Below are 19,954 nucleotides of genomic sequence, written 5' to 3'. Positions count from 1 at the left end.
CCTCATCTCTAATCAGTTCATTATCACCCCACCTGCCATATAAGGAAAAAATAACTGCAAGAGCCAATCTAAACTAAAAGCTTTGCATAAGGGAATTTTGGGGAGGGGTCAGGTAGTACTTGTTTATTTAATTGAGCTCTCCTGTGAATTTGGCTTCCTCCTTCTGGATTTCCTAGAGTTAAGGACTGCGAGTTTCTCATGAGATTCTAATAAAACCTCTCAACCTTCACTTTGAGAGATCTCCGAGTAGTCATTTTGATTAGAGTCTCTGAATTAAATAAAATAGTACTTTATTTTGTGGAAGTCTATTGATATAATCATATGTATATAGTTGTTGTTTTTCTTGTTTATTTAGTTAATTATACCAATTGCTCTAAAAATGTCGAGCCAACCTTATTTTCTCTAGTGTAAATCCAATTTGGTCACAATGAATAATTTAGAAACTACATTCCTGTAACCATTTTGCTAAAATTTACTTTAAAATTTTGCATTAGAATTCATTAGCAATATTGGTCTTTAGTTCTTTGTTTCCCACCTCAATTCAACAAGCATTTGTCAATACCAGCTCAACTGCAGTGCTAAATTCCTCAGTGCTGAATAGAATTAAAACTACAAATTAGGGAGAGATTAGAATAGGCTTAGAGAACAACTGCTATTCTAAATGAGACTACACATTTTGAATAATCAAAATTGGAAATAATTTATCCACATCTACCTTCTCTCCCCCCCTCCCCAATTATATACCCTTACACACATACATATATGCGTACGTTTCTATTTTTATTGTTGGTAGAAATAAAACTGTAACTTAGAATATATGGCTCCGTTTTAGTTCCATTTTACTTACATTGTTTATGCTTTTGTTTAAAATAAAAAATGCAACTTTTAAGTACTCACACTCTTAATATCAGGTATTCTGATGTCATTATTATAGTAGAAAAGTCAATTAGAGGATTAAAAAAATCTCCTTTATGTGATCTTTTTAAAAGATTTCAAAAAGCCTTTTTGGAGAAGGATCAAATGAAAACATTAAAAATGATTAAAATTCTCTTTGCACAAAAGATTGTGGGGGAGTTGGGATTACTTAGACTTTGAAAAATGAAGATTGACTGCAGGGAACCTGGTACAAAAATATTTAACACTGACTTTCTCTTCTCACTGCCAGTCTCCATTTCCCTAATAGTACTTTTCCACTGAAGAAGTCAGTCTTTCTAGCAAAGATGGCTTCTCATCCAGCAATAAGCTTCCCTTTTTGCCATCTAAAACTCTTCAGGTTCGTGAATTCTTTTACTAAGGACCTGTGCCTACCAAAAGGAGATTCCCACAACTCTCTGACTGCCACTAGAACCCCATCAACACTCCAGAGACTTTTTGATTACCAAATCTAGGTAACGTCCATTCATTCAGCAACAAATCAATATTTGTTAAGTACTCAGGCCCTATGAAGGGTACCGAAATGAATCAGTAGTTCTTTCTCTTTAAATTTGAAAGGGAACTTCAGAGATTCTTTGGACTAACCCGATCATTTTACAAATGAGGAAATTGAATCCTAGAGAACTTAAAATAATTAGTCCAAAATCATACAGGTAGAAGAGATAAAATTCAGTATTGTGTCCTCTGACTCCCAAATTTGTTGTTCTTTCCATCCAGATTTTCTCTTTCATTCATGTTAACCATATAGTAGTATGAACTGAGCACCAAAAAGAGATCCAAATTAAATGAGGGACTGTGTTCTACGAGGCAGCCTCAGAAAAAGATAAAGGAAGGCTTACTGTAGCAGGCATTTAAGCCAGACCTACCTAGAAAGATTTTGATAGGAAAAGATGAACTTGGAAAAACTATTCCATTTGAAAGAACATTATATGAGCAGAGAGGGGTCAGGGAAACATGGCACATAATAACTTCATAGGTGAATTGTTAAGCAAAGCCCGAGGGCAAAAATACTTGGGAAGGATACATAGAAGAAAAGTCCTAGTTGGGATGCATTTATGTGTGGAAAATAGCATGGCTCATCCCTTGGAAAGTCTACACTCTTGCATGGGAAGGTAAGGCAGTTGGAAAGTAGGAAATTATGGCTCAGAACCAAGTGAGGGATTAATATTGTTCAGCATGGCATAGGTTGGAAGACCAGAGGCTACAGATTGATAGTGGTTTCCAAACTGCCCCAGAAAAGAAGCATGCTTCTCCCCTCAGAAATCTATGCTGTGATACAAAGCTGCATTTGACCCCCTTAGTTCCAGCTCTAGTAGTTCAGTAATGCTGGAATGATATAACTGGTTGCCAGATTGAAGATAAATAGAATGATTCTAAAGTCTAACTCCAATCTTGTCACTTTCTCTTCTTTAACAAAAGGTTAAGACTCTTAGCACCATGTAGAAGCAGTGAGGTGGATCAGAAGATAAGAGTGATGAGCTTGAAGTCAGGAAGACCTGAGTTCAGATATGGCTTTAGAGATCAGCTATGTAACTCTAAGTGAGTAATTTAACCTTTGCCTCAGTTTGTTTGGCCATAAAAGGGGGATAAAGTAGCACCTGCCTGTCAGGGTTGTTGTGAGGACCAAATGAGACAATATTTATTTTGAATTATTATTATTTTCTCCAGTTACATGTAAAATGAAAATTAGTTTTACATTTGCACTCACTTTTTGCATATTTCTGCACGAATCATATGGGCACATATCTCTGATCCACACAGCTAAAATCCCAGGGCAGAAACACTTTCGCTGTGTGGGGCTATTCCCAGAGCACTTCCTCAGCTTGGCTGCTCTTAGCATCCCATTTGCAGGACAGCTACTGTCCATATATCTATTCCTGCTCTGCAGAGGAAGCTGGTAATCTCCTTGCCTGAAGGCAGACCCCAAAGGCTTTTAAAAAATGAGTTTAAAAAGCCAAGTGTACACTAACAATCGATAATTTTTATACAGAAAAAGAGCAGGTTTTCAACCCTGAGGAGACTATTAGCAATCTCCAGACAAAACCCCAAAGGGGGATCTAACTTGATCCCCATCACATAAAGCTCTCCTAGAAGAAATTATAAAAGATCTTAAGAGAGCTAGAAGAAAAATGGGGAAATAGAGTATGGAAAAGGCATATAATTTACTTAAAGAAAAATTTGATAAAGTGGAAAAAGAAAACAACTTCCTGAAATGTGAATTGGAAAAGGTAAAGAACTCCCAGGGAAACTGATTTTGTGAATTGGAAAAGATAAAGAACTCCCAAAAAAGTAGGATTTGTGAATTAGGAAAAATAAAGAACTCCCAGGGAAGTAGGATTTGTGAATTGGAAAAAGATAATAACTCAGTTAAAAAAAAAAATTCCATAGAACAAAACAACTCACTTAAAAACTCAATTGGACATATACAAAAAGAAATAAAAAAGCTAATGAAGAAAATAACTCATTAAAAATCAGAACTGAACAAATAGAAATGAATGATTCATTGAAACACCAAGAATCAGTCAAGCAAAACCAAAAAAAATGAAAAAAAAAAAGTTAAATATCTACTTGGAAAAACAACAGACCTGGAAAATAGATTTAGGAGAGATAATCTGAAGATTATTGGACTTCCTGAAAATTATGATAAAAAAAGAGCCTAGACACTATTTTACAGGAAATCATCAAAGAGAACTGCCCATAATAGAATCAAAAGGTAAAATAGGCATTGAAAGGATTCATTGAACACCTTCTGAAAAAGACCCTAAAATTAAAAACTCCAAGGAATATTGTGGCCAAATTTCAGAACCAAACTAAGGAAAAAATATTACAAGCAGCTAGGAAAAAAAAAATTCAAATATCGAGGAGCCACAATAAGGATCACTCAGGATCGAGCTGCCTCCACATTAAAGGATCAAATGGCCTGGAATCTGATATTCTGAAAGGCAAAAGAACTTGGAATGAAGCCAAGAATAAACTACCCAGCTAAACTGAGCATTTTCTTCCAGGAAGAAGATGGACATTTAATGAAACAGGTGAATTCCTCTTGTTTCTAATGAAAAAATCAGAACTAAATAAAAAAACTTGACCTCCAAATATTAGACTCAAGAGAAGCAGAAAAGGTAAAAATACAGTTCTTGAGAACTATATTTCTGTTATAGACATACATAAAGAGTGCATGTATAATTTGATTTCACTGATATAATATTAAAAAGGGGAAGTAGAAATGAAAAGGAGATAGCATCAGAAAAAGGGAAAAGGGGAGAGAAAAAGAGGGAAACTACATCCCATGAAGAGGCAAAGGAAACTTATCATATCTGAGGGAACTTAGGGAGGGAGAAGAACATTATGTGAATCTTACTTTCATCAGATTTGGTTCAAAGAGAAAATAACTGACCTATTTAGTTTATAGAGAAAGTTCTCTCACCTCATTAAAAATGGAGAAGAGGGAAAGGTGTGAGAAAGGGGAAGGGATTCAAAGGGGGCGGGAGGGACTATGAAGAGGGAGGGCTGTGTGAGGCAAGTGGTGCCCATAAGTTTAATATTGGGGAGGTAAGAAAAAGAAAAGCATAATCTGGGCATAATAACATGGCAGGAAATACAGAATTAATAATTTTAACTGTAAATGTGAATGGGATGAACTCTCCCATAAAGCGGAGGAGGATAACAGACTGGATCAAAATCCAGAACTCTACAATATGTTGTTTACAGGAAATACATGTAAAGCAGGGTGATACATACAGAGTAAAGATAAAAGACTGGAGCTTTCAGGTGAAGTAAAAAAAGCAGGGGTAGCCATCCTTATCTCAGATTAAGCAAAAGCAAAAATTGATCAAATTAAAAGAGATAAGGAAGGAAATTTTATCTTGCTAAAGGGCAGCATAGACAATGAAGCGATATCAATACTAAACATATATGGACCAAGTGGTGTAGTATCTAACTTCCTAAAGGAGAAGTTAAGAGAATTGCAAGAAGAAATAGACAGCAAAAGTATAATAGTGGGAGATCTCAACCTTGTACTCTCAGAACTAGGTAAATCAAACCACAAAATAAATAAGAAAGAAGTAAAAGAGGTAAATAAAATAATGGAAAAGTTAGATATGATAGATCTTTGGAGAAAACTGAATGGAGACAGAAAGGAGTACACTTTCTTTTCAGCAGTTCATGGAACCGATACAAAAATTGACCATATATTAGGACATAAAGACCTCAAAATCAAATGCAGAAAGGCAGAAATAGTAAATTCATTCTTTTCAGATCACGATGCAATACAAACTATATTCAACAAAAAGGTAGGGGTAAATAGAGCAAAAAGTAATTGGAAACTAAATAATCTCATCTTAAAGAATGATTGAGTAAAACAGCAAATCATAGACACAATAATTTCACCAAAGAGACAAAATGTGTGGGATGTAGCCAAAGTGGTAATAAGGGGAAATTTAATATCTTTAGAGACTTACTTGAATAAAATAGAGAAAGAGAAGATCAATGAATTGGGCTTGCAACTTAAAAAGCTAGAAAAAGACCAAAGTAAAAAACCCCAATAAAATACTAAACTTGAAATTCTAAAATTAAAAGGAGAAATTGATAAAATTGAAAGTAAAAAAACTATTGAATTAATAAATAAAACTAAGAATTGGTTTTATGAAAAGAACAATAAAATAGATAAACCTTTGGTAAATCTGATTAGAAAAAGGAAAGAGGAAGATCAAATTGTTAGTCTTAAAAATGAAAAGGGAGAACATTCCACCAATGAAGAGGAAATTAGAGCAATAATTAGGAGTTACTTTGCTCAGTTGCATGCCAATAAATTTGATAACCTAAGTGAAATGGATGACTACTTTCAAAAATATAGGCTTCTTAGATTAACAGAGGAGGAAGTAAATTGCTTAAATAGTCCCATTTTAGAAAAAGAAATTAATCAACTCCCTAAGAAAAAATCACCAGGACCAGATGGATTTACATGTGAATTCTACCAAACATTTAAAGAACAATTAACTCCAATGCTATATAAACTATTTGAAAAAATGGATTGAAGGAATCCTACCAAATTCCTTTTATGACACAGACATGGTACTGATACCTAAACCAGGTAGGTTGAAAACAGAGAAAGAAAATTATAGACCAATCTCCCTAAAAAATATTGATGCTAAAATCTTAAATAAAATATTAGCAAAATGATTACAGAAAATTATCTCCAGGATAATACACTATGACCAAGTAGGATTTATGCCAGGAATGCAGCGCTGGTTCACTATTAGGAAAACTATTAGCATAATTGACCATATCAATAACCAAATTAACAAAACCATGTGATCATCTCAATAGATGCAGAAAAAGCTTTTGATAAAATCCAACATTCATTTCTATTAAACACACTTGAGAGTATAGAAATAAATGGGCTTTTCCTTAAAATAATCAGTAGTTAAAGTAACTGTCAATAAATATTTGGGAATCTATCTGCCAAGGGAAAGTCAGGTATTGTATGAGCAAAACTACAAAAAACTTTACACACAAATAAAGTCAGATCTAACCAATTGGAAAAATATTAAGTGCTCTTGGAGAGGTTGAGCAAATATAATAAAGGTGATAATACTTCCTAAACTAATCTATTTATTTAGTGCTATACCAATCAGACTCCAAAAAAACTATTTTAATGACCTAGAAAAAATAACAACAAAATTCATCTGGAAGAACAAAAGGTCAAGACTTTCAAGGGAAGTAATGAAAAAAAAATCAAATGAAGGTGGCCTAGCTATCCCAGATTTAAAACTATATTATAAAGCAACTGTCACCAAAACCATTTGGTCTTGGCTAAGAAATAGAGTAGTTGATTAGTGGAATAGATTAGATTCAGAGGACAAAATAATCAATAACCTTAATAATCTAGTGTTTGACAAAACCAAAAACCACAGCTTTTGGGATAAGAATTCACTATTTGACAAAAACTTCTGGGAAAATTGGAAATTAGTATGGCAGAAACTAGGCATTGACCCATACTTAACATCATACACCATGATAAGGTCGAAATGGGTTCATGATTTAGGCATAAAGAATGAGATTATAAATAAAGTAGAAGAGTATAGGATAGTTTACCTCTCAGACTTTTGTGGAGGAGGAAGGAAATTGTGACCAAAGAAGAACTAGAGATCATTATTGATCACAAAATAAAAAATTTTGATTATATCAAATTGAAAAGCTTTTGTACAAACAAAACTAATGCAGACAAGATTAGAAGGGTAACAATAAACTGGGAAAACATTTTTACAGTCAAAGGTTTTGATAAAGGCCTCATTTACAAAATATATAGAGAATTGACTCTTAATTTATAAGAAATCAAGCCATTCTCAATTGATAAATGGTCAAAGGATATGAACAGACAATTTTCAGATGATGAAGTTGAAACTTTTTCTAGCCATATGAAAAGATGCTCCAAGTCATTATTAATCAGAGAAATGCTAATTAAGACAACTCTGAAATACCAGTACACAATTCTCAAAAAATGCTAAGATAATGCTGAACGTTGGAGGGGATGTGAGAAAACTGGGACATTGATACATTGTTGTTGGAATTGTGAATACATCCAGCCATTCTGGAGAGTGATTTGGAACTATGCTCAAAAAGCTATCAAACTGTGCATATGCCTTGATCCAGCAGTATTACTTCTGGGTTTATATCCCAAAGAGATATTAAAGAAAGGAAGGGGACCCACACCTGCAAAAATGTTTCTGGCAGCCCTCTTTGTAGTGGCCAAAAACTGGAAACTGAGTGGATGCCCATCAATTGGAGAATGGCTGAATAAATTATGGTATATGAATGTTATGGAATATTATTGTTCTGTAAGAAATGATTTCAGAAAGACCTAGAAAGACTTCATGAACTGATGTTGAGTGAAATGAGCAGGACCAGGAGATCATTATATACTTCAACAACAATACTATATGATGATCAATTGTGATGGATGTGGCCCTCTTCAACAATGAGATGAACCAAATCAGTTCCAATAGAGCAGTAATAAATTGAACCAGCTATACCCAGCGAAAGAACTCTGGGAAGTGAGTGTTTACCACTACATAGCATTTCCAATCCCTCTGTTTTTGTGTGCTTGCATTTTTGATTTCCTTCACAGATTAATTGTACATTATTTCAAAGTCCGATTCTTCTTGTGCAGCAAAATAATTGTATGGATACGAATACATATATTGTATTTAACATATACTTTAACATATTTAGCATGTATTGGTCTGCCTGCCATCTGGAGGAGGTGGTTAAGGAGGGGAAAATTTGGAACAAAAGGTTTTGCAGTTGTCAATGCTGAAAAATTATTCATGCATAAATCTTGTAAATAAAAAGATATAATAAATTATTTTTTAAATTTAGAATAATCAATAGAGAATGTATGTGATGGGAACAAGGCATCACAACTATGTTATTTGCAACTCTATTTTGATACCTTGCCATTGATGATTTCTGCTATTTACAACTCTTTTGACAAATACTTTGCTATTGATAATTTTTGTTATTTACAACCCTGTTATGACAGATATCTTGTTATTAATAATTAAGGTGAATTGAAATGTCAAAGTGTGGCATATGCATTAACCTTGGAAGATATATAGCATCACCTGGAGGTAGCTGTTGTAAATGTAACATTAGTTTAAAAAGTATATAAATCCTGATGTTCAGATTAATAAACAGAGATTGCAAAGCATATGTTCCGCCTGACCTCCGATACTCATTTACACTCTTGGTACTCCAATAATTTTCCATCCAAAAGTTATCGAGATTGCCTTGTATCACTCAACCAATGAAAAAAGTCAAATCTATTTAGCTGATCATGAGATATTTATAAAGCATTTCGCATAGTAGTTATGTAGTAAGTTCCACATAAATGCTGACTCCCTTCCCTTTCTCCCCTTCATCTATAGTTCTACATGCCCATTCAAAGGTAGTGTTAGAATTTGGAGCCAAACATAAACTTAGCTATAGTAATATCTGGACAAAAAGACAGGGTAGACATTCTGTGAATGTTTTCCTATATTCCTAGTTGGTGAATGATTGATCCATATTCTTTTAAGGTATGAATCAGGCATTTATTTTTTAGGTCAGAATTATTTCTCTCCTGTATGAAATAGTAGCTACTTTTCAACCAAAGAATATAGTGGGAACTGGAAAAATTTAGTCCATTATTTTCAGGCATATTAAGATAACTGTAATTTTAAAATCTAGTTCAGGGAAGGGAAGAAGCATTTATAAAGTGGCTACTCTGTGCCAGACGCTGTCCTATACATTTTTACAAGTATTATCTTACTTGGTTTTCATAACAGTCCTAGGAAGTAGAAGCTGGTTTTATCCCACTTTACAATTAAGGAAACTGAGGCAAAAAGAAGTTACTTGCTTCTTCAGGATCACACAGGTAGTGTCTGATACTGGATTTGAACTCAAATCTTTCTGATTCTTGGCCCAGTGTCCTATCCACAGAGTCAATCTTGATTGCTATAATGTGAAGGATAATCTTAAGAACATAGGTTGAGAGCTAGAAGGGATTCTAGTGTTTATGTAGTTTACTTGTCCCCTTCTGTTGTCTTTTTTATAGATGAAGAGACTTGAGGCCTACAGAAATCCGGTGACTTGATCAAGACAATACAGGCATTAAATGACACAGTCAGAATTTGAACCCAGGTTTTCTGACTTCAAATCCATTGCTCTCTCCTCTGAATTGAGCTGCCTAACTTTTCCTAAGGTTTTCAAGTTTACAAAACATTTTCATGGGATCACATACAAGCTGGATAGGTAGCTCAAATCCCCTTGTTTTAAACATGAGGAAACTGAGATGCAGGGAGGTTAAACCATTTCCTGCAATCATACTCTCTGGGGCAGGTGTTAAATACCATCTTCCTGGTTTCAGATGCCATATTCTGTTTACTCCACTTTGCTGCCTCCTTTAAGAGCCCAACAGAATAATATTGGTTCAGATTTGAGTAAGTGCAACTTTAATTAGATAAAAAGATCTCTAAATTATGGGTATTAACAGAACCCAGCTTGGTTCTGGGATGAAGTGGACCTTGGAAGGTAAATAGCATATATCTGACTTTGGGGGTTGTTAAATAATTTTAGATGATATTACACAGGCAAATTTGAGTCTGACTTGAAAGTATAGGATTCATAGATTTACACACATATAAGAGGCTGCATGGATAGATTTTAGAGATTGTCTGAACTTGGGAACAAATTACATCTTTATTTTCATTACTTTCTAATTTAGTGTGACATTTAATTATGACTTAAAATAAAAAAGTGTGATTCTGAGAAGGGGTCCATAGGTTTCACCAGACTACAAAAGGGTTCAAGGACATATGAGAGTCCCTGAGTTAACTCCCTAACACCTGAGTTTTCCTTATGCTTTGCTAGTTTTTCTTTAGTATCGTCTAGCAACCCTGTTTTTAGCATTCAACAAGGCATCATCCATACATCTGTCAATCAACTAGACTTACCTAACCCAAACCACTTCCAGATTTCTTTTGTTTCTTTCCTGCTGGCTTCTTCCAAAGAGAGAAGAGAGAAAAGAGAGAGAGCATGAATCTTTATATTCAGTGCTAAGTCTGATGAAATTTGAAATTCCAGCTTTTGCTCTGTCAAAGTTCCATTTTGAAAAAAACACCTTATCCCCAGGCCTGCTTTTCTCCCCTTCCCATTCTACAAATATAACATTCATATACTAATGAAGTTGTTGTAGCTCAGTCATTTTCATGTAAACCCCATTTAGGGTTTTCTTGGCAAAGATATTGAAGTAGTTTGCCATTTCCTGTTTCAGCTCATTTTTACAGATGAGGAACTGAGACAAACAAGATTAAGTGACCAGGGTCACACAGCTATTAAGTTTCTCTGAGTCCAGATTGGAACTCATGGCCTTCTTGATTCCAGGCCCAGTGTTCTATTTACTGCACCATCTATCTTGTCCAAAGCTAAGGGAAGTAGTTTGAAATTATAGATTGGCTTCATTATGATTAAAGTAAAAGAACAATTGTTGATTTAGCCCTTGACATTTGTCTGGATAGAAAGAGAAGAGCATTTGAGGATGACTGAATCTAATGCTCAGGAAGTAGGATCCTAGGAGGCCTATTTTCACTTGCATTTGAAGAACAAAGCTCTGGGATTGGGATGAAGAATCAGTTCTGCTCTAAGGACAGTTTTCTCTTTCATTTTCCTTTTATTTCTTGTGATTGCAAAGCACTCCGAGGGGATCTCTGAAGATTGTTAACACTTGAAAAACCTGCCATAGTTTTTTGCATCTGACATTTGTTCATTGTGAATGACAGTCTCATTTTTTAAAAAAAAATTACTGCAGCTTCCAGTTCTAAACCTGATTTCAGCTATCATTTTGCAAATGAAGAAGCTGAGACCCAAAAGTTGGAATCACAAATTTAGGCTGGATCGTGGAGGCCATCTATTTAATGATAGATGAAGAAACTGAGGCAAGCATCATTTAAATGTCATACCCTAAGTTATATAACCTGAATCTGCAATAGGATTTGAATCCAATTTCCTGACTCCAGGTTCAATGCTGTCACTAGTCTACCGTGCTGCCTTATGAATTAGTTCTTATGAACTTGTGGAGTGGGAGGAAAATAACAGATGGCACTACCAGCGAATGAATGATTGAGACACTTGGAGAAATTAGCTGCTTGCCCATACTAGATGAGAAAAAGATTTATTTGTAGGTAGAGCCTTTTCATTCATATGCTCATTCATTCAACCTCTATTTATGAAGAAGCTCCAGTGCCTCCACATGTAGCGGGATGGACGTAGGTCCAAATTCCACCTCTTACACTTACCCCAAACCAGCTTACCTTAGGTAATTCATTAAATTGAATGAATTAAATTCCCTAAGATAGTACATTTCATGGGTCCTGGTTTCCTTATCTTTAAAATGAGACCTCTTCCAGTTTTAAATCTGTGATTCTACAAGGTCATAGAGTGGTTGCAGTCTTCAATGGTGGGGACATTTCACTAACAAGGAGTTCCCTCCCCTAAGAGATCATTTATTCATCTACTATACACAAGGTATAATGAGGGAAAAAAGGAATAAGCATTTATTAAGTGCTTGCTGTATGCCCAGAAGTGCTTTGCAAATTTTATCTCATTTGATCCTCAGAGGTTCTCTATTATTATTGCTAAAATTTATAAAGTGCTTATGTACCATGCACTAGATTAAGCATATTATAACTTTTATATAATCTTTACAACAACACTGAAAGGAAGGTGCTGTTATTATTTTTATGTTAGATATGCAGAAACATGCAGACAAGGGTTCTGTGATTTTTCCAGCGTTGTATCATTTCTGAGATTTCAATTCAGATCTTCTTAACTCCAGGCCCAGTACTCCATCCACTGGAACAGAGTAACCTCTTTAACCTTTCTTTGCTTCAGTTTCCTCAATTACAAAATTGGGATAATAATAGCACTTACTGGCCAGGGTTGTTGTAAGCTTCAAATGAGATAAAGTTCTTAGCACAGTGCCTGATATATATAAATCCTATATTAATGTTAGCTATGAAGAGGATGAGGAGAAAGATAAAGATTACTCAAGAAAGGAATCATATGAATGGAGTGGCATTGTATAGGACTCTTCCTTAGAAAGGAAAAGATGTGGGGTTATGGAAATTAGTGTGGAAATTGCTCTAATATTCAGTAATTTACTCTTCCAGCTCTGAAAAAAATCCACTTTTATATATGTCCTCTAGTAGAACATAAGTTTTTTGAAGGCAGGGACCAATTCCTTTCTGTCTTTATATTTCTTATACCTAGAATAGTGCCTTGGCACATAGCAGATACTTAATAAATATTCTTTGATTGGTTGATATCTATACTTGTTCTGAATTCAGCACTGATGAGTCTCCTGATTTTATGGAAAAGTAACCAGTTCAAGTTTCTCCCTTTTCTTCCAGATACTATGTGTAAGGCCAACTAGAAATAGGAAATACCATCATCAATCACGCTTTTACAGCATACTGGTGCCATCTGATGGTAAGTCTATTACCATCTTCTTTAATTAATTGGTTTTTGTACTTCCAAATAAAGTTCCAGTTAAGGATTTAGAGTTCTAAGTAAAACGTTTCAGATTGACTATGTTACCCCTCTTTCAGTGAACTTCCCTAGCTCCCATTTAGCTCCAGGGCTTTTATTTACACACACACACACACACACACACGTTATGTCTAACACACCTAACACAACATGTATGTGTATGTCTGTCTGTGTGTGTGTGTGTGTGTGTGTGTGTGTGTGTGAACTCTGTTGAGCAATTAAATATCTTCCTAATCTGGCCCTTTCTCACCTTGCCAGACTCCTTATATATGACTATTTCACATACTCTGAAGTATTCCAGTAACACTGGCTAGCTTGCAGTGTCATGTCTTTGACACTCTCTTTTCCCCACATCTGGGATGCCTTCTCAGCTCCCCTCCTCTTAGTCTCTTTGACTTCTTTTAAATCTTTGGCTTAAATCCCATTTACTCTAGGGATTCGTTCCCAACTATTAATTCCTTCCTTCTCAGAGTGCCTTCTGTGTATATCATCTATCTGCTTAGTTTATATGTTGTTTTTGGTGTTAGAAGGTAAGCTCCTTCAGTATAGAGACTGGGGATAAGGGGAAAGAAATTGTCTTTTTTTTGTATCCTGAATGCTTCCATCAGTGCCATGTACACAATAAGTGCTTAATAAATGCTTTTTAACTGGTACCTCTTAAAAGAGATAAAATTTTTACTGTGAATAACTACATACAGTATAACCTAATTTAGTATAAGGCTGAACTTCGAAGGAGTTCAATGTACATGTATATAATTTGGTCAATTAACAAGCATTTAGGTGCTGGACAGTATTTTTTAACTATATCCTACTTGGAGGCGGGGATGAAAGGAAGGGAAAATTAAAGTAAAAATGGTGAGCAGCAAAGAATGAAAGAACAGTTTACAAGAAAGTAATGAAAAGATAGATACTCATGAATATAATTTCTTCTACTAAAACATATACTTTTTTGAATTGGTAATTTGTTGTTCTATATTTTGAATCCTCTAAATGTTCTATTGGGCACATGACAATATTCTCTTGTTTTATTTTATTTTGTTTAGTATTCTTTTTGCAGTTTTTTCTTACTTTTTAAAAATAAAATAAATTGATTTCCTAATAGGGAAGCTTATATTCTAAAATGAGTACAGAAAAAAGAATTATAGTTTTCTCTTAATTTTAGTATCTGTTGCTTTTTTCCAAAAAGGAAGAAGTATCTTTGAAAAATCTTAACCTTTGCTACATCATCATTTGGGTTTTTTTTCTTTCTTTAACAGAGGTAATCATTAATTACAGATATGGTCTTCCTTTGATAACCCTTACTTTGCCATCGAGACAGGAGCGCTGTCGTTTCACAATCAAACCAATGTTAACCACCGTTGGTTCATTCCTCCAGGATATCCAGAATGAGGACAGAGGTATAAAAACTGCAGCTGTCTTCACCCCAGGTATTAATTCACTTTCATTTGTGTCTTACTCTCCCATCTTTTCCTTGATCCCAACCTCCTAACCATTTTATTCTAGTTGTCTGCTATTCCACAGAGGACAAGAAAAGGGTTCTTTCCAAACATTTTGCATCATTCATTATAATGCTTATATTTGACGTTTTTTAATCAAAGTAATACCTACATATGGGGATCATGATAAAAAACATCAGTAGAGACGATTAGAATCTTAGCTCTAAACATGAAAAAGACCACAAAGTTATCTAGTTCAATTTTCTCATTTTTAGAAATGAGGAAATTACCACCTATGGAGATTGTTATTGGCCAAAGATAATTAGAATTTCAGTTCATTGAGAGCTTGAGAGGCAAAATTTGAAATAAGGTCCTTCCTAAGCTCATCTAAGGACCATGATGCAAGTATTAATTGCTGACGTGACCTGCATATTATTTCCTTTTTTGTAATTTTGTAATTTTTTATTTTTTTAATAATAACTTTATATTGACAGAATCCATGCCAGGGTAATTTTTTTTACAACATTATCCCTTGCACTCGTTTCTGTTCCGATTTTTCCCCTCCCTCCCTCCACCCCCTCCCCTAGATGGCAAGCAGTCCTATATATGTTAGATATGTTGCAGTATATCCTAGATACAATATATGTTTGCAGAATCGAACAGTTCTCTTGTTGCACAGGGAGAATTGGATTTAGAAGGTAAAAATAACGCAGGAAGAAAAACAAAGATGCAGATAGTTCACATTCTTTCCCCAGTGTTCTTTCTTTGGGTGTAGCTGCTTCTGTTCATCATTTATCAATTGAAACTCAGTTAGGTCTCTTTGTCAAAGAAGTCCACTTCCATCAGAATACATCCTCATACAATATTGTTGTCAAAGTGTATAATGATCTCCTGGTTCTGCTCATTTCACTTAGCATCAAATTCATGTAAGTCTCTCCAGTCCTCTCTGTATTCATCCTGCTGGTCATTTCTTACAGAACAATAATATTCTATAACATTCATATACCACAATTTACCCAGCCATTCTCCAATTGATGGGCATCCATTCAATTTCCAGTTTCTAGCCACTACAGACAGGGCTGCCACAAACATTTCCTGCATATTATTTCTTTTTTTTTTTAATATTTTATTTTATTTTATTTTATAATAACTTTATATTGGCAGAATCCATGCCAGGGTAATTTTTTTTTACAACATTATCCCTTGCACTCGCTTCTGTTCCGATTTTTCCCCTCCCTCCTTCCACCCCCTCCCCTAGATGGCAAGCAGTCCTATATGTGTTAACTATGTTCCTGCATATTATTTCAATGAAAAATTTGGTAATTATGTGTGGCAGTAGAGCTGCCCAATAATTTATAAACTAAGACCCAATTCTTGAATCATTAGAAATAAAATAAGATTTCACTGATTAAAGTCCTTGGCACAGAATCAAAATGCAAACTCTATTATTAATCTTTTCTGTATTTTAACTATAATACAATCTATTTTTGACTAAAAAGTATTATGGGCCACAACTCTGAACTTGAAACAAGGTACTAAGTGGAATTGAGACAAAGGTTATCTATTTTACAATGGTGCTTAACAGTTCTCTAGTTCAGTACATGTACTTAGTACTTAATATAGTTCAACAAGATTCACACCTATGATAAGAGAGCATATAAGCTCAGACAAACTCAGCCAAGACACAGAGGCAGAGAAGACAAGAGAACTGGAGGCAGGAGCTCAAGCTCTCAGAGCCAAGGAGACAGAAATTCATTTCCATCTTTGGTCAGGCAGGCTCTCCTCCTGCTTTTCTCCATTGAAACCAAGACCGGTCTGAAAGGCTCTCCAGAAAGCTGCCCAGCCCCAGGAAGGAGATAATAAAGAATTTGGACTTTAACACCTGGCTGTACTTGTAGTGATTACTCTGGTTAAAACGAAGGCTGCTTCCAGAGACCCCCAGGAAAACCGAACCAAAGAACATTACAAAAAAGGGTATTTGATCAGGAAATATATAACAGAAGGCAGGGCTAGTGGTTAACTCTTGTAAAATAAATCATTTTTATGTGGGTAATAGAAAAAAAATGACCTGCCTTGTGAATCAGGAAGACCTGCCTATAAGATCCATCATTTCTAAGTTTTCTTAGATTTTTCTCTGTATCACTCTCTTCCTTCTAGACAACCATCCCTTTTTAACAATTTTTAATGCAAAAAAGAGAAAGAGAGAGAGAGAGAGAGAGAGAGAGAGAGAGAGAGAGAGAGAGAGAGAGAAAGAGAAAGAGAGGAATTTCAGGTCACACTTTAATTTGCTATGGATTTGAAAGAGCAAACGCCTTTTTGTTGGAAGCTTATACTTGCATTTTCAAAAGAGGAAATAAAATGTATTGTTGGCCCCTTAAAAGAGCTTTCTTGAGATTTTGCAGCTCAAATAGTATGTTAACAGATAAGGTAATGTAATAATACACTCCATAAATCATATTCAAATTATTCCTTTTTTTTTTTTAGTGAGATCACTTTGAAAGGACTTTTGGAACTCATTTAAATAGAAATGTTTTTAAATGTCACTTGTAAAGTCAGATGAAAAGATTAGCACATCAGAGAATTTTTTTAAGACCACATGGAAAAGATATCTGCCTTTATATTTAATTTGTGCTTGAAATTGGTATTTTGAGCGTACTGAATTTTTTTTAACCTATCATGAATTGACAGTTAAGTTGGCAGTTCAAACCAGACAATTCAAAAGGAGGCAGGTGCAGGCTTGACTTACTAAGATCCTTGAGAATAAAACATAGGCAGCAGAGAGGCAGGTGACTAAAATGTTTCAACTTAGAAGTGTCTGCCTTCTATATTGCATGCTGATTTTCTTGGTTCTCTATTGTCATTTAATTAAGTGGATTAAATAAATTAAATCAAGCTGGTAGATAATAATTCTGCTAACCTTTCTCTAAGCATTACTTTATTTAATAAGTTGGACTTTTGCAGGTGATAGAGATGATGGAGAAACTTCAGAGGTTCTTTTTGTTTTGTTTTTTAATAAAGTTGCTAGAGTATACCTAGAGTACATTTGGTTCAGGAAAATCACTCTACTTTGATGGATTGCATTGTTTTATTACCTAATCTAATCCCTTTTGGAGGATATCATTCCTATATTATAATTTGATCATTCTTATATTATAATACAGGTTAAAGTTGTAATATGTTCATACTTGAATCTCATTATAATTACCTAGATGTTCTAATATCAATTTATTATTTAATAGATTCAGTGTTATTTTACAAAACTTCTTGATTATAGAATTTTGCTATAAAAGGAAAACAAAGGACATAGTTACATCAAAACAGGAGAAAAAACTCTCTTAGCTTTGTTTGACTCCAGGCATGAATCATATCTGTACCAATAATGTAGTCACAATATTGTTAAAAAGGTTTAAAATTAAGCAGGTGGGAAAAATTTCATTTTCATCAAGGTAAATAGCACAGTAGGGAAATGGAGGAAGGATTCTATCTAAGCCTAGATCATCCCCATAACCTTTCCCAGACAGAAACATCTTTCTTAGCAGTCCCCAGACTACCATACATGTCATTTTCTATTACTGGTTTTATGTCAAGTCAGATAACTATCCTGGTAATCAAAGTTAAAAACAACAATTAATTTACAGTCTTTAAAATAGCAAAATTTCACTAATCCCTATTTAGAGGTTGGATATCTTTCCTGATGTTTCTCTAACAAATGACGGTTCATTAATCCTTTACTTATAAATTAAAACTACTCATATTCTGGGGCTTCAAACATACAGCAAATACTTGATAGTTGACTCATCATTAATATATTAAAGCGATATCTTTAAACTACCATATGCACTTTCATAAAAGTCAGATTTTTCAAGTGAAAATATGCTATTCTAATAAATACTAGTAATAGTATTTATAACTACATCATTAAATATTTGTTTTCAAATATAGTTTTCATCACATCCTTTTAAAAGTCTGAGTCACATGTGACAACATCCAGATTAAAATTTGCTTTGTCTAACAGCATTTTTGTTTTACAGTAGTCTCTCAAATTTTACAACATAAATTTAAAAATATAATAATAACAAACAATAGGCTTCAGATGACATCAACTTCATTTCTAAGTTTTCATTCCCTGTTTGGTCTTTGAAATTGTCAAATATGGAACAATTACATTCACATATGGTGCTTAGCATGTGCCAGTCATTTTACAACCATTATATCATTTTGTACCTAACAAGATATTTGTTATTCCCTCTTTGAGCTAATTATGATGAGATAAAAGTTCAAACAATGCTCATCCTCCTTCCTTTTTTCCTTCTACTGGAATAGGCCTTTTGTGCCTCTTCCTGTGGTATAATTTACTCCATTTTACTTTCCCTTTTCTTCCCCAGTACAATCTTTTTCCCACCCCTTAATTTCTTTTTGTATTTTATTATATCAAAGTCAACTTAAAACCAAAACCCTCTAAACTGCCTTAACAAAAATACAACTCTCAAGAATTACAATCCTGTGTAGGGATGTAAACAACTTAACCTTTAAATAACTTTTTTCTTTCCTGTTTACTTTTTTATGCTTCTCTTATAATTGAAGATCAAATTTTTTCAGCTCTGGTGTTTTCATCAGAAGTATTTTAAAATCCCCTATTTCATTGTATTATTGATCTTTTCCTCTGAAAGACAATGCTCAATTTTGCTGGGTGGTTGATTTTTGTTTGTAGTCCTAGCTTCCTTATCTTCCGGAATATTATATTATAAGCCCTCTGACCCTTTAATGTGGAATCTGTTAGATCCTGGAAAATCTTGACTGTGACTCCTTGATTATATAAATTGTTTCTTTCTGGCTGCTTGCAGTATTTTCTTCTTGACCTGATAATTCTGGAAATTAGATACAATATTCCTTGAAGTTTTTATTATAAGGTCTCTTTCAGAAGGCAATCTTTAAAGGAGGATTCTTTCAATTATTGTTTTACCTTCAAAAACAATCAGTTCGGTTTTTCTTGATGATTTCTTTTAAAATGTTGTCTAGGCTTTATTTATTTATTTATTTTTTAATCATGGCTCTCAGGTAGTCTAGTAATTCTTAAATTATCTCTCCTAGATCTGTTTTCCAGGTCTGTTGTTTTTCTAGTGAAGTATTTTACATTTTGTCTATTTTTTCACTTTTTAAAATTTTGTTTAACTGATTCTTGATCTCACGTTGAGTCCTTTGTTCACATTTATCCAATTCTAATTTTTAATGAATAATGAATTAACTTTATTCAATTAGCTTTTTCATCTCTTTTTCCACTTGGCCAAGTCTACTTTTAAAGGAGTGGTTTTTACTTTTTTACTTTTACTTCAAATCTATTTTAAAATTAATAGCTTTTTGTAAATAAACAAAAACATATGCATGGGTAATTTTTCATCAATGACCTTTGCAAACCTTCTATTCCAACTTTTCCCCTCCTTCCCCTCACACCCTCCCCTAGATGGCAGGTAATCCAATACATGTTAAATATGTTAAAGTAT

At 34.1% G+C, this 19,954-nt stretch overlaps 1 protein-coding gene across 2 annotated transcripts in view; it reads left to right on the top strand.

Moving 5' to 3' along the window:
- Positions 1-19,954, top strand: part of MCUB (mitochondrial calcium uniporter dominant negative subunit beta) — an 88,006-nt gene that overhangs the window by 55,550 nt on the left and 12,502 nt on the right. For both annotated transcript variants that reach the window (XM_051967400.1, XM_051967398.1), the window contains exons 2-3: positions 12,879-12,957; positions 14,274-14,444. In XM_051967400.1, the coding sequence (XP_051823360.1) occupies positions 12,879-12,957; positions 14,274-14,444 (250 nt within the window). The remainder of the gene's footprint in view (positions 1-12,878; positions 12,958-14,273; positions 14,445-19,954) is intronic.

This window comes from Antechinus flavipes, chromosome 6, assembly GCF_016432865.1.
Source record: "Antechinus flavipes isolate AdamAnt ecotype Samford, QLD, Australia chromosome 6, AdamAnt_v2, whole genome shotgun sequence".
NCBI classification, from domain to species: domain Eukaryota; kingdom Metazoa; phylum Chordata; class Mammalia; order Dasyuromorphia; family Dasyuridae; genus Antechinus; species Antechinus flavipes.
This window is presented reverse-complemented; position numbering and strand designations above follow the sequence as displayed.